Source organism: Cheilinus undulatus, linkage group 7, assembly GCF_018320785.1.
Source record: "Cheilinus undulatus linkage group 7, ASM1832078v1, whole genome shotgun sequence".
Classification (NCBI taxonomy): Eukaryota; Metazoa; Chordata; class Actinopteri; order Labriformes; family Labridae; genus Cheilinus; species Cheilinus undulatus.
The window spans coordinates 22,114,444-22,129,202 of NC_054871.1; the positions used below are offsets into that span (position 1 = coordinate 22,114,444).

General features: G+C 41.7%; 1 protein-coding gene across 8 annotated transcripts in view; it reads right to left on the minus strand.

Annotated features, from left to right (window-relative positions):
- LOC121512845 (ephrin type-B receptor 3-like) overlaps positions 1-14,759 on the minus strand; it is a 75,207-nt gene that overhangs the window by 32,863 nt on the left and 27,585 nt on the right. For all 8 annotated transcript variants that reach the window (XM_041792342.1, XM_041792338.1, XM_041792345.1 and 5 more), the window contains exon 2: positions 6,286-6,350. In XM_041792342.1, coding sequence (XP_041648276.1) covers positions 6,286-6,350 — 65 coding nt within the window. The remainder of the gene's footprint in view (positions 1-6,285; positions 6,351-14,759) is intronic.

Below are 14,759 nucleotides of genomic sequence, written 5' to 3' on the forward strand. Positions count from 1 at the left end.
ATTTCTCCAATTTTAGTGTCTCTTCACTGGCTTCCTGTGCATTTAGGATCAATTTTGAAATTTTATTATGGACGTACACATTTTTTAAATGGGCTGGTACCTTCCTATCTCTCTGACCTTTAAAATCCTGATACTTCACCATGGACACTCAGATCCACCGATCAGTTGCTTCTGCCTGTCCAGGGGTTTGGATTGGACTGGACTGGATACTTAACAAACTTTCAAGGTAAAGAAAAAATGAAAGAAACAAGGCAAAGGTTATGGCCTAAGGAAAAGAAGCAAATGCTCTTTCCTTTTTTTGGGGTATATTCAATTTACTCTCTTGCTTTTGCCATGCTACGCCTTTCATCTCTGGTTATTGTAGCGAAAAGCCAGGGACAGGAACTGCAAATTCATCACAATTACAGCAACCTGTCACCTCCCCGCCACAGAGCCACCACAGCGTGTTTACCTCATATCTGTTTGGGAGTAGCAGCCACATTGCTTCACAACCAATTACGCTTCAATTACAGAGCAATGATCGCAACGTCCTCTAATAAAGACGCCGGTTAACCTTCATGCTTCTGTGTTTTTTTACACTCCTCTTACATCTTTCAATGCTACCATGGTACCCAGGGGGTGTATTACTTGGGATAAAATGGGATTAATTTTTCTAAACTTTGATTACCAGCTTCATTAAATGAGTGCAAGCAAAGTAGACTGTAAAAGCTTTCTTTGAGACATTGTAATCTAATGCATTTTCAATCTGGAATGAGGACACCACGATTAAATCATTTCACTTCAAATAGCGATTCCTGTGTGTATAGCATATCTTTGTGAGCGTACATGTGTGCTAAGGGATGTGCTCCCCTTTCCTATCACAGAAATGGAGTACATTTAGTTTTTAACTAAGCCAAGGCTCTTGCAACTTTATTTGCATAGAGCCTTTCAAATACAAAGCCAAATCAAACTGTTTTGCATAAGGCTTGGCAGGGCCTTAAAAAATTTTAAAGACAAAGAGAATGGAAATTAAATGAAGCAAAATACAATCAAAGGAGTCAAACTCAAGGTGTAGTCATAAATGATAAACAGGATACTACTCTACATGTGTCATTGGATTTTGATGGTGCTCAACATAGTGTCCACAGCAACATTAAAATACAAATACCAAGAAATGAAGTCTAGCGTTAGTTCATACAGGGCACAGTAGTCATACACCCAGCCATGATCAGCTGATGGCCAGCTGATCCTAATTATCGCACCCACAGCCAATCAAAGCTCTTTATCCAAACACAGTGATGTATTTATATATGACGTACTATTGATTGCATTAATGCTGATGCACCACGCTGCTTCCGGCAAAGCTTAACTTCCTCTACCCCAGCCTCCTCCTTTATAGCATAAAGCTTGTTGCACCCTCATATTCACATTTATGCAACTATGGATTAATTGAATTTGAAAAAAAATGGATTGTATTCAATACCCATTGTCATGAATGTATCTATGCATATGAGGTTTCTAGCCATGCTCTCTCTGGGATGTCAAAGCATGCTGCTTGACTAACCCAGAGCAGAGCCTTCTCCACAAAGTCAAACTATACATCCATTTAGCAAAAAAAAAAAAAAAAAAAAAAGTTAAATGTATGACAAAAGTGTTCCTGACTGTAAAATAATTTTGTGAAAATAATATTTCAAGACCAAAGTTTGTCACAGAATATTTGACTGTCTCTAAACTCGAGCATGAAAACACAAATTTGTTTCCAGTTGTTTCCATTACAGCTCTGAGCATCTTAATTAAGGATGATATGGATGTGGTGGAGACAGGGCTATTCATCCAAGACCCTGGAGGCTGTGATGGAGAGAGAGCAAGAATGGGCGTACTTCTAATGCAGTGGCATTAAAACGATGGCCCGACGAGAGAGCAAAGGAGGAGGCGACCAGAGGGAATCGATAATCACCAGCCAGGTCAATGGGATGGCTAAAAGCATGAAGTGTCAATGGGTATTTAGTTTGCTATAATAAATCACCCACCACTAAAGAGCAACGCAGCCAAGTGTTTGTGCGTGTGTTAAGATGTTTGCCTGAGTGTCTTTTAGCTATGTATATATATGTGTAGGTGTGTTTCACAGTGTCTGTGTCTGTGTGTGTCTTTAGAGAGAGGTCATCCCCTCTGAGATACGCACCACTGGCCAAACATTCTCAGCGCCTGCTTACCAAGCCTGAATGAATTAAGTAGGTCATGTGAAAAAGGGTCAAGTTTCTTGGCATCGATTTCTAACATGATGAATCGTTATGCAAGATTTGCAATCCACTCCATTTTCTCTTTGTCCTTTCCAATCAAAGCTTTAAATTTAACTTAAAGATGACAGAGAACAATGACTGTGACGCACTTAAACCCTCCGTGAAGGTCCAAAAGTCCTGATGGGACAACTTATGTGGAAAGTTTGGGCAGAAGTAAGACACTGAGAAGCAAACTATAAATATGAAAAGAGGCATTCAGTTTTTTTTTCTAGGGATTTTTACTAACATTTTGCAAAGTTATTTGTTGTTTTGCCTGTAAATCCTATCTAACATTAACTGTTAGCAGCCTCAGCTGGCCAGTTGAGCTTATTATTATTAGGATTTTGCCTGAGGCGGATCCAGACTTTATTGGGATAGCCGTACTGGGGTACTGCCTTATTGAAGGTGGCATTAAGTTTATGTGGACACAAGCTCAGTGATGATGAGCATTTATTTACCCATCCCATCAACACTAATCATATAAGTTTAGTTACTAACTTTTAAGGATGATGCAAGGGAACTGGTCGTCTCGTGGTTATGTCAATGCGCCTTATATGCAGAGGCCCTCAAAACAAATCCAACCTGTTGGCCCAGTTTCTAAATCTATCCAGGGTGCTATCTTTCTAATAATGGCACAAAAACTAGGGATGCACTGATACTGCTTATACCAAGTAGGGGCTACTATATGATGTAACAAACAGTATGAGCCTCAAATAAGTGAACAAAAGTCCCACCTCTGACAACGCACATAGTAAATCATAATTTAGTTTTTGTGGATAGCCAGCCAGACCAACCTTGGATCCCCCCCTAACAAAAACTGAATAGTTTTAGTGCCAGAAAATCCACACCTATGGCAATAACAGTCCTTTCATTTGTGTTTGTTGTTGGTATGAGTAAGCTCTCCAGGGCTAATTTTTAAGACATCTTGGCTTGTTCATAACATGTATTATCATGCTTGAGATCTCTGCAAGCAGACAGTGATACAGCAACAATAATTATTATCTCCACAGACAAACTAACCTGGTATATTGTTATTAGTGAGGGTGTCATTCCTAGTCTAAGAGGAGCCATACTGTAAAGTGGAATTCCCCCTTTATAACACAACTGCTTTAGGAGATAAATGATACAGTGTAGGGGAAAATATATGAAAAAGAGGGAAATGGAACTGAGAATACAGGGGAAGAACAGAAGTGCAGCTTAAGAAAAAAGTTGACATGCACACACACACACATGCCTAAACATGGATTTGAAAGGCTCACAGGTGCTACAGACTACAGACATGAAACTGATGTATGCATATACCAAAGAGGAATACATGAACACACATGAATCCTTCAGTCATTGTACGTGAAAGCAAGGCACTCATCAACTCAATACTAACTGAATGTAACCCTACAAACTTTACTTAATGCCTTCCCACTTACACCCAGGGTGGCTGCATTCATATAGTAGCACCTACATGCAGGTCGTCTCTGGTTTCATTGTCAAAAATAGACACAGCTTATGCTCCTTCTGAGCAGCTTTTTATCTGTTGCTTTATCTGTGTTGTGCAACCCTCGGAAACAAGAAAGCGTCGCTGTGACTCACACTTGGCTGGACAGCATCCCTGGGAGAGTGTCTGTAGTCTGTGAGTGGGTCTATTTCTAAGAGTTTTTCTTGGAAATTGATTTTGTTTACTCTTATAGGCCCTCTCGCTCTGTATGGCTGTTTCTCTGGATTTCATTTTATCCCTGTCTTACAGCTTTCCTTCTCTCTTTCCGCTGTCTCTGTTTGCTGTTTTGTTGCTTTATTCTGAAACGGCATCAGTTCCTCTTAAGCACTCAGCACCCCGGATAAAAAAAAGGCTGCAAAGTTTTGTTTCAGGACCTCAAAGGCATACAAATACACATACATTGTGCAACAAAGGGGAAGAATAAAAAGAGGAAAATGGTGGAAAGATAACTCTGGGACAACCACCGTCTGTTGTAGAACAAAAAAGAAAGGGGAGAAACTTCTCTCCAGTGGAGTTGGGCGGTAATGTGGAGTGCAAAAGGCTCTCGACTGTATGTATATCTCTGAAAAGGAGCATCTGTTGCAGGCTTGCTTGGAAAAGAAACTGGGAGGCATTTTTTAGCTCCTGTGCCATTCTGTATAGGACCGGTGGGAGCATCTCTGCAGCATTGTAGCTTAATGAGGAGGAGTGGGGGCATATGGAGGAAAAAGAAGATCGGCGGTTGGGAGGAGGGGCGGAAGGAGGGCACAGAAGGCTGCAAAGGGGGTTTGTCCTACTGATTGTTGCAGCTGAGGTGGCTTGTGTGCCTGGCTTCATTAGTGCTTAGTTACTTGGAAGTAAAGGATGGGGAGAAGACAAGAGGGCGAGCGACTTTCGAACAGCTGGGGTGGACTCTCCCTGCCAGAGTGTTGTGGTACGAAAACAAAATGTAAAAAATGGGGGCCCAACTTTGAAAACACAAGGTCCAAGTCAGAGGGCCACACAAAGGGGAGGGGAGGGGCGCCAGGGGTCTTTGAAGTCTATCTGAGGAAGGGTCAAGACTCTTTCTACCCCTCTTTAGGCCTTTGTGGCAGCCACATGGGAAAGCAAGAAGAGGCTGTCACTGGCACTTTGTCTGCAGTAGATTTGGATGCCTGGATGTGCAATAGGTCAACAGCAAGAAATATTTTAGAGTTTAAAAGGATTAGTTCATGAGGAAACTGATGTTTTTCACATGTTTTAAGTGCGCTGAGGCATGAGGAAGGGAACATCTGCGACTGGGCGGGTCGGTGAAATTGGATTGCAGTGTATCTTTTTTGCTTACTAAAAAGCGCAACCTGATGAATCCTAAAACATATCCTGTTGAGTGACCTCCTAATAAAAGCATAGATGTAGTAAGTAGGGAATTTACCTTGCAAAGCCACAAATTGTCGATCAATATCAACATTTTTCATCTAATTTCATTTCAAACCGTTATTTATTCTCGGAAGGATATTGAGGTATCCCTCATTTCCAGTATCGTCGAGATTACAAGCACATTAGAACAAGCAAGAAAAAACAACAGTCATATACAATCAGTCAAAACCAGCAGAAATCAATTAAAACAATCACAATTGAAAACAAAATGACTGGAAACCAAGGTCTTAAACTCTGCAAGAGAGGGTAGGACTTCAATCTTTAGAGTTTGTTGGAGTTTGTTCCATGAGCTTGGAGCATCGAAGGAAAATGCAGTTTTACCAAGTTCAGTAAAGCCTGAGGAACTTTTAAGAACTAACCAATCAGTGGAGCGGGTCATGTGAGAGCTTGAACTCCACTCCAACAAGTCTAAGATGTAAGGTGGTAGTTTTCCAATGAAGGCTTAAAAAATGTATAAAAACCACCTGCTTTCAAGGGAAGGCCAACCAACCTTCTCATATAGGACACAATGATGAGTGCTGTATTTATCACCAGTTATAAATCTAAGAGCGGAGTGACAGACAGTGTCCAAGGGCCTGAGCGTTGAAGCTGCTGCATGCCTTTAAATTACATCGCCATAATCAATAACTGAGAGGAGCACAGTTTCAACTGTTCTCTTTCTACAAGACAATGGAAAACTTGATTTATTTCTGTAAAGGAAGACAATTTTCTGCCTCAGCTTGGAGGTCAAAGAGTTCACATGAAACTTAAAGCAAAAGTCCTCATTAAGCCACATGCCAAGATATTTATACTCTGACTCAATTTCTGAGCCATTTACAGTATATATGTGCAAATCATCAAAATCACGCTTTCTGGCTCTGGAAAACAACATGAATTTTGTTTTACTTGCGTTAAGTACAAGTTTATGATTTATTAAAAAGTCCTGTACAGAATTAAATACCAGCTGCAAGTTTTTGACAGCTAATTGTACAGAGTCAGCCACACAATACAGGTGGTTTCCAAAATAGGTGGTTGCCCAAATGGACGTGAGGCTGGATGTGTCACTGTGTCATGTATCAGGTCAGCAGTGAATTGCAAAAAAAAAAAAAACATGCATTTATGTTCTTATAAATCAGTGCTACTCTATGCAAACACACTTACCCCACTCTCAGGGTGTGCAGTCCAGGCTAATTCTGTCGTGGCCCACTTCGTGTCCATAAGCGTCTCTGTAAGCGGAAGAAGAGAGAAAGCGGTCAGACAAAGACAAACAGTAACAAACAAGATCAATAGAACCTTCAATAGTTTTACAACAACGTCATAAAAGTTGTTTTGCCGGCGAGATAAGAAGATTTAACCCTAGCTGTTAACTCGTTGAATGAGTCAGTGTCAGAAAAGCGCGGGCTGAGAGCTCTGTAAGACACAATCAGACAGGAAGAGCTGTATGTCTGCATGTGACAGGAACAAGAGATGGTGGGGGAGCCAGGCAGAGATCTAGGTGGGTGATCCATGAGGTATTGTGTGACATTTTATAGCAGCTCCTTGTTTGGCTAATTAGTCTCAATTAGACGTTTGCTTTTATGCAGGGGAAAGGAAACAACAGTCTCGGTCTCACTAGGGAACGGTTCCGCTTCCAACAGGGCGCTGCGGGACACACACAATTGACACAGGCACACACATGCAGCAAGTAACAGGTTGTAAAACTCAAGAAGATATACAACCCAGCAGAAGGCTTCAATGTAGAGAGGGGTGATAAAAGTTGGTGTCACAAAAGAGGCGCTCTTGAGTGGAACAGGGGTCAATACAATTCAATTGGTTTCACTTTTTTTGCAATACTTGAGCATAATCGCACTTCTGCCTAACTTCCTTCTTAGCACACTAAAAAATAGCACAGACATGATACAGACAAAATGGTGGACAATGATCTCTTTTGAAAACCCCTTTTCTCCTTCTCACTTTCCACTCTCTTGTTTCTACTGGCAGAGACGGCCTCTTTGTCAGAGCAAGGGAGGAAGACTATAAATGCTGAGTCTTTTACTACCTGGCGCTCAAGGCGCAGTACGCAGTCACCGTTATTATCTCAACCACTGTGCTGTTCTACAAGATAGTAAAAGATGATGAAACGGGCACTGCCAGTGAGTGAGCGTGCACTGTCCCTTGTCAGGGAGAGATGTGCCATTTTTTTCCTGCAACAGTTGCAGCGAGATGAACTGATAGTCGCACTGTATCTCTGAGATTTTCTCTCTTTTATTCTTTCATCTTAAAAAGTGAGCTGACAGGAAACAGGACTTGAGAGAAGAATAAAGGAGTAAATCTTAGGATTTCACTCTCCTTTCTCCAAATACCTGCTGCTGCATTCAGGTGTACCGACAGTGACAGACACCCCAGAATGACCCCTTTTGAGCACCTATGTGAAAACAGCAGCTGGAAATTCCCACTAAAGCACACCTCCTTTGTGCTTCAAATGACGTCTCCAGCATGCCTATTGCAACGGTGAGGTAACATGACTTCTGAGAGAGTTCAAGCCAAAGGGAGACAGCTATTGAGCAAAAAAAACATACAACCAGATTTTAAATGTAGCTTTGGCTCAGTGGTCTCACAAAAAATGGTCTGGATCTTCCCTGTGAGCCAGTTCATGCATGAGATCTGTCTCTGGGAGTGGCTCAAGGAGCTGGTTCAGCACAGGGTCAAATCCAGCTCTCAATCTTTGCCATTAACACTTCTTTTCTCACTGTCAGCAGTGGCAGATGTAGCATTTTTGGGGCCCTGGGCGAACACAGGCATGGGCCCCTCAACATCAATCAAGAAGAGTTATTATAAAATTGTCTGTTAAATACCAGTTACACTAAATTACTTGTTTTGGTGGTTTAAAAATGAAAAGGGTACAAAGCTTTAATTCACACAAATATTGTCATTTTTTATATTCTATTAATTGAAGCTTTAATGCCACCTAACATTACAAAGTTTTCTTCATATTTTGCACGTTTAATGTGTGGTTACCCCTTAAAGTCCCTTTAAAGTAAAATACTGAAGACTGTACCAGAAAACAGTAAATTTAATCCCCAACTTCTGTCTCTCTGCTCTGGCACAGAGCCAGGCAGTTGTGCTTTGATCAGAAGCATTTTTTTTTAGAACTTTAGAGGATTGTATTTCTCCTGAGTGGGTGTGACTTCAGTTCATTCAACAGATAAGCCTACACCATCCTAGAGCAGACTTTACTGCCTCATTTTTCATGATTTTGAAGCTTGATTTGATAAACTCAGAGATGTTTTTTTATGACTGAAATTTGGTCTGGGGGACCCCTAGTAGTCAGGGGCCCTGGCAACTGCCCACCTCTGCCTAATGGTAAAGTCCACCTCTGCCTATCAGTTGCTGATTTCTCCTGTGCTTACAGTGTCAAACTTTGACAAAACATCAGGAATATAGTCACCTTTTGCCAAACACTCTCCTTGCAATAAGCCATATGTGTCACTCAAGCAAATAAGAGCCTACAAGTGTTTTTATCTCCGAAACTGTGTCAGTATATATTAGCTGTGGGACTTCCCCTGACTCACTCAGTGACAGTGTGTGATTTGGGACCTGTTACCTACAGCTACACAGGCAGGTAAGCCAGTGTGGCTGGGAAAATGATACACCTCAGCTGCCTGCTGTTTATTGTTATGACTGGGCCGTGTGTATGGCTGGTTTGTCGGCTTGTCATTAGGGCTGACCTTGCTGAAAATGACAACACAGTGAAACACAATGACAGACCGGGAGGGGGGAGTCAAAGAGCAGAAAGGGGGAGACGGATGAGAGAGAAAGAACGAGAGCTGGAGAGTAGAAAGACAGATATGCAAAACGTACATACAGCTGCACAGTCTGACTCAGTGATTTAAACAGTGGGTCATTCGGGAGCGTATGTGCGGCAGTAACCCTTCCCTTCTCGCTGCATCTGCATTGTTTAACCTCAACATGTCAGTGTGTGTGTATTGTGCAAAGCCCTGTATTGTGCCCAAAGTGGAGCACCAATCCTGAGTCAATGGGGCAAAGCAAAAGCCCTGATTGACCCCAGCCTAACCCGGCCGCTCCCTCTCCGTCTGCGTGCCCGTTTGTCTCTGCATTTGTACCACTGTGAATAACACATCAGGTTATAGAGGTGCTCTGTAATATTCATGGCTGTACAGCAAATCCAGGCACCTGCACAGTCACACACAAAAAAACACACCTACACGAAGGAAACAAAATAAACTGGATAATAAAGAGCTAAGTGCCCACGCACAAAGCAGCCGTTTTTCGTACGCTAAACTGAATAACTCGTGCTTTGTTGGTGATAAATGATGACAGGAAGGCAGAGTAAGACAGATTAAAGTGAGTAAGGTATTTTTTTAAAGAAACAAACACCCAAAGCTTGTAAGACCATGCTGGCAGTTTGCCTAATGGGACAGGTTGAGAAAGCGAGGAAACAAAAATAGGCTGGAGAAAAACCAGAAGGACGGGTTGTGGGAGAAACTGTGTGACAATGAGACCCTCCCCTGTCCACAGAAAGTTGTTTGTTTGCCTGTTGGCTCTTTAACTTCATACTGTAAGGGTAAAAAAAATCAGAGAAAAGGTACAGAGCTAACCTAGGCAATATAACGTAAAATTACCTGTCTATAACACACACAGAGAAGAATGCAGACAATTATTTCAGCTTTTTCTCATCATTCCTGCACTTTTGTTCACCACTTTCACTCTCTTTTTACTCAGAAATTTTAATCTTATTCCTCATTCTGCTCTTTCGCTTCCCTGTTTTTTGTGCTGATCTCTATACTATCTATGCTACTGCATCCGTGTTTTCATGCTGTGCTGTGATGGATGTGACGTGCGGCTAAGAGGGGAATGTTTTTCAACCCCCCACAGCTCACAAAGACTGTTCAATTAGCAAGTCACTGTTTGAGTAAGCTTACGATTGCTTTAGGAAAGTGTTATTTACGATGCAGGTCAAATGCACCTGGGATCAGCATAACAAACGCAGGGGAGAAAATGTCACTGACATTTGTTTTCTCTGCTTGATTGTGTGAGGAAAACTGCCAGAATACAGACAGGCTCAAAGAGCTCATACGCAGGCAAATATGTGTACATGCACATACACACGAATAAACTCACGCACAAAAAGCCAACCCCTACACTCTAATCCCGTAATGACAGGGCAGGCCTAATAACAGAGGAGGGCACTGAGGCATTCGTCCCTATGGCCGCATCTAACTCACACTCACATGCACACACACAGCAGAGTTACAAGCCTTTTAAAATATTTCTTTGTTCAAACAAGTAGACTTCTTAAAAGAAAAAAAAGGACAGAAAAAGGAAAAGAGGAAGAAAGGCTATTATTGAGAGGGAGGAATGTGGAGTTGTTTCACAGAGCTAAGTCCTTAGGTTGCAAGGAGCAGACAGGTGAGGGATTTAGCTTGGATCTCACCGCGACTGCTTTGAGCTTTTTAGCATGCTCTTCTTTGTTAGCGTGACCCCGCCAGATGACAACTGAAAGATAGCCGAACCCAAGCCTCGGGGAGCTAAAAGATGTGTCTGGACAACCTTGAAGACATGATTGTTATGGCAAAGAAAATGTTACCTTCAAGATTTTTTGTTGAGCTTTCTGTTAGCTGAAAGCCTTGTTTCCACATACACAAGAAAGTTACTTTTTTAAAAGATGAATAGAAATCTGATTAAAAAAAACTACCTGTAGCCAGGGGAGGAGGAAAAATTAGTCATTTTTTCCCAATCAGTAGCTTGGGATATGTGTTAGGGGAATTACAAAGAAATAAACAGGACTAAAGGTGTTCCCACACCTGAAAGTCTGGACCAAGATTTGCATTTTTTTACATTGTATACATTTGGTTTGATTGGTTTTGGTTTCACACTGTAACTATGGCAAACAGAATAACAGACTTTAAATGACAAGCCTACATGATGAGTTGGCCCCTAATAACCTTGTCAGAGCCCATGTGCCTCCACTGCTCATTTTGTTTTGGTGTCGGTTTTGACATTAATTCAAACCAACTGATAAATCATTTCTTATTTCATAACAAAGTATTTAATCTGACAGTATTTTATATCAAGCTGATAAATCTGACTCTTCTTAGCCTGTTAGCTAGTTAGCAGCCTGTAAGTTAGCACACTGCCAAACGGGCTCTCTAAAATCCACCACAAAAGTGGATCACATACGAAAATATTATGTGGGGGAGAGGAGTTTCACAGGCACGTCAGTTATCAGAGATTCCCATACGAATGAATTTACTTTCTTTGACTTGCCTCTGAAACTACACCTAAGTGGAAATGAAGCATAACTCCCAACACAAAATGGCTTCTTCTTATGTTAGCATTATCTGCTATGTTACAGACATGTGATGACAGAAGGATTGTTTTCAGCAAGGAAAAGTGATGGGGAAAATAATTTAAAACTTTCAAACCCCCTCATGACTCCTTCCCTGAAATACTTCCCTACAGGCTCCCTGCTAGTTAATTATCTTCTCCCCACCTCTTTTCCGAGCTGCTTTTGTTGTGTTCTTCTACAGTCAAACAGACTGAGCACATGGCAACCTGGCATGGGGTAACCACTCCATTAAAATACTATGCTGCCTGGTTGCCAAACACTTGAGCCTCTGTTTAGCCACAGAAAACACTGAAATGTGTCAACATTGAGAGCGAGGACCCCACGCTCAACTTATTAGCGCTATTAGCCTGATTGCTTTGTGCGCTAGCTTTGTTCCCTCCGCTTTTGTCATCCAGCATGAAGCAGAGGAAGAGAAAGAGGAAGAGGAGAGAGGCAGAAAAAAAGAGAGCAGAAGGAGAGATGCTATTCAAATTCAAATCGTCCGAGCAGCCTTTTTACCTTTGTGCGGGGCCAGAGTGCCATGATTAGGAGAAGTCCCCTCCATTTTATGGCCAGACTTCCCCTTCAGCACCCACACACATACACACTCACAGTCACAGTAATTGGTTGCTGTGACATGGACGGGCCAAGGAGGTGATTCCTCTGTGGAATTCCTAAACGGACCCATGACAAAGTTCCCCCCTCCCCAGAAGCACACACGCACATTTCCCCCTGCTACCACTCACTGTCAGTCATCCCACAATGGCTGTCACACAAGAGGTTTGTCCTGTGTGTGCTAACAGGGTTGCACCGTTGATGCCTCGGAAATAAGCTCTCTTTCTACCTTTTATGTCCCTTGACTCCTAATTTTTTTTTTTTTTCTCACTCTGTCTTACTCATCATCTCTCCCGATGTAGAAGTCTAATGAATGCTAGTCTTTGCCCTCTGTGTTTGTCAATGGCCCCCTCCTCGCCCTCAATTATTTTTCCCTCGTCAAAAGATACCTCAAGGCACAATGCTATTTGTGCTCCAACAGTGTGCCTTTTTTTTTTTTTAATCGGCCAGCCGCTTGGCTTTTTCATTTCAATATAAGACAAGCAGCTCTTACCCGATGACACTAAGTCTTGTCATAAATTTAAAAAAAAAACTGTTTTCTCAGTCAGTCTGAGGTAGCAAAATGGAAAAAATATAAAAGCTTTGAACACAGAAAGAAATCTGAGCTAAAGCATTTACTTTGTGAAATTACAAAAATGTGCAAGAGTTTCTGCAGCAATCAAGGTTTGTATTGCTTCTTTTCATGCAGTCTAGTCTAGTTCCTGTACAGCTGATGGAATGGGCCTCTTTGTCTTTACCCCTTTCCTTCTTTTTTCTCCTCTCACTCATTTGTGGCCCCCTCTCTTTTTACCCCTCCCTGTCCCCTTCTCTCACTACCTCCCCTAATTACAAAGCACAGAGGATCTGAAGAACAGGTAGGCCTTAGGGCAGCTGTCTACAAAACCAGGTGTGCCTCTATATGTGTGTAAATACACATACGTCAGCATTAGTGTTTCTGGCTGGGTGTGTGAGCATGTTTGCATGTTCCAACTTTTTATTGAATGTATGCCTGTTTAAGTCATCAGTGTATGTGTACATGTAGGTTGTTAGAAATGAAGCTTGTTTATGTATCGTCCATAAAACCTTTGCTCACGCTCCTCTAAAATAGTGGTTCTCAACTGACGGGTCAGGACCCAAAGGTGGGTTGCTTGCCTGAAAGCAGCTGGAGACAGGATTTGATGCTGCACACTCCCTGTATCAGTTCCGCCCATGCCTTCGTGGTGATTGGCTGTTAACTGTGTGACATCAGAGCGGTAAGATGTTATTTTTAGGCAGGACATTTGTTGAGACTGTAGAGTGTGGATAAAAAAAAGCCAGAGGGGAAGACACACTTTGCAGTGGTGCCAAAGCAGCTTATTGCTGAATGATTGATTTGATCGATAATAGATCAAAGTAAAAAACAATACAGATTATTGTCTAAATGCCGAATATCTGCATCAATATTGGTCAGGCCAATAATTAGGAGGAGCTTTTAGATGCTTATTAAACTGGCTGGAATAAACACTGATGCGTCTTTCTGAGCTGTAATTGTTAATGAGACCATTACTGACAAGGATTGTAAATTCTATTCAGTTATTTTAAGTGGCTGAATCAGACGCCCCTGGGTAGGTGTAAAGTAATGTGCGTCATCATGCCTAACATATAACAGCATTTACTTTAATTTTCACCACAAAGATTCTCAACAAAAAGACACATTTGACTGCAAAGAATAGAAAGATTTCTTTTCTTTCCATATTTAGTTAATAAACAGTTACACATGCACAGGACAACATCAGAAAAGAGATACCACTTTGTCCACAGGTGGCACCAAATAGAAAGTCCCTAACAGGAGCTTTAAATTCACAAAAAAAATTTCTGTTTTATTTTGAAGGAAAAGTTAAAGTAAGGGCATTTTCTAACTACTTGCCCCAGTCTCATTAGTCTAAGAGTGCATGTGTGTTCATGTCTGTGTGAACGCACTAATTCTCTCCTTTTACTTCTCCTACTTCCTTGTTAACCCGTCAACCTCTCACCCTGCCTCAGACCCTGCATTCACAGCTGCTTGCTTTGTCCTCTGGGTTCATTAAATCAGTCCTTGTTCTGTTGTTATTCAATAAGTTGTCATCAACAGTGATGACATTACATAAATGCACACATTCTCAGTTATTGGTTGAAGCATTAGCACTTGTTTTATTGGCGATTTACACTTTGTCACGAGCACTACAGATTACCCTCAAATATCAGATTCTTGAAAGGTTTGATGGTATCTTTGATAGTGTCGGCATTTTATCAGGAATGCCATCACAGCTGTTCATGTACCTTGAACTAATCAGCATTTTTTTTTCATTGTTTGCCTTTAAATGCAAATGCTGATGTAATAACAGCACAGCAGATTGCTCGTGACACGCCACCTATTTTACAGCTGACTGATGTGGTGTTTTCCGCTGAGCACTTCAGCTGCAGCTTTGAACTTGCAACCTTTTACTTACCGCTTCATTTCCCATACTGTTAGGGCTGCACTTAACATTTTGCTCTCCGAAGGGAATTTGAAAGCTTTTGTTCACCTCCAGAACATTCCACATTTATCTTTATGTCTCTGCACGGCCATCTTCACGTGCTTCTGCTGCTCTGTCAAAACTGCTGACTCCTGCGAACTAATAACAGAGTTCAGGGCCTTCGTCTGAGAAGTCCTAACCACTTTGTTGTTTCTTTTTATTACAGTCCTGCCTCGCTG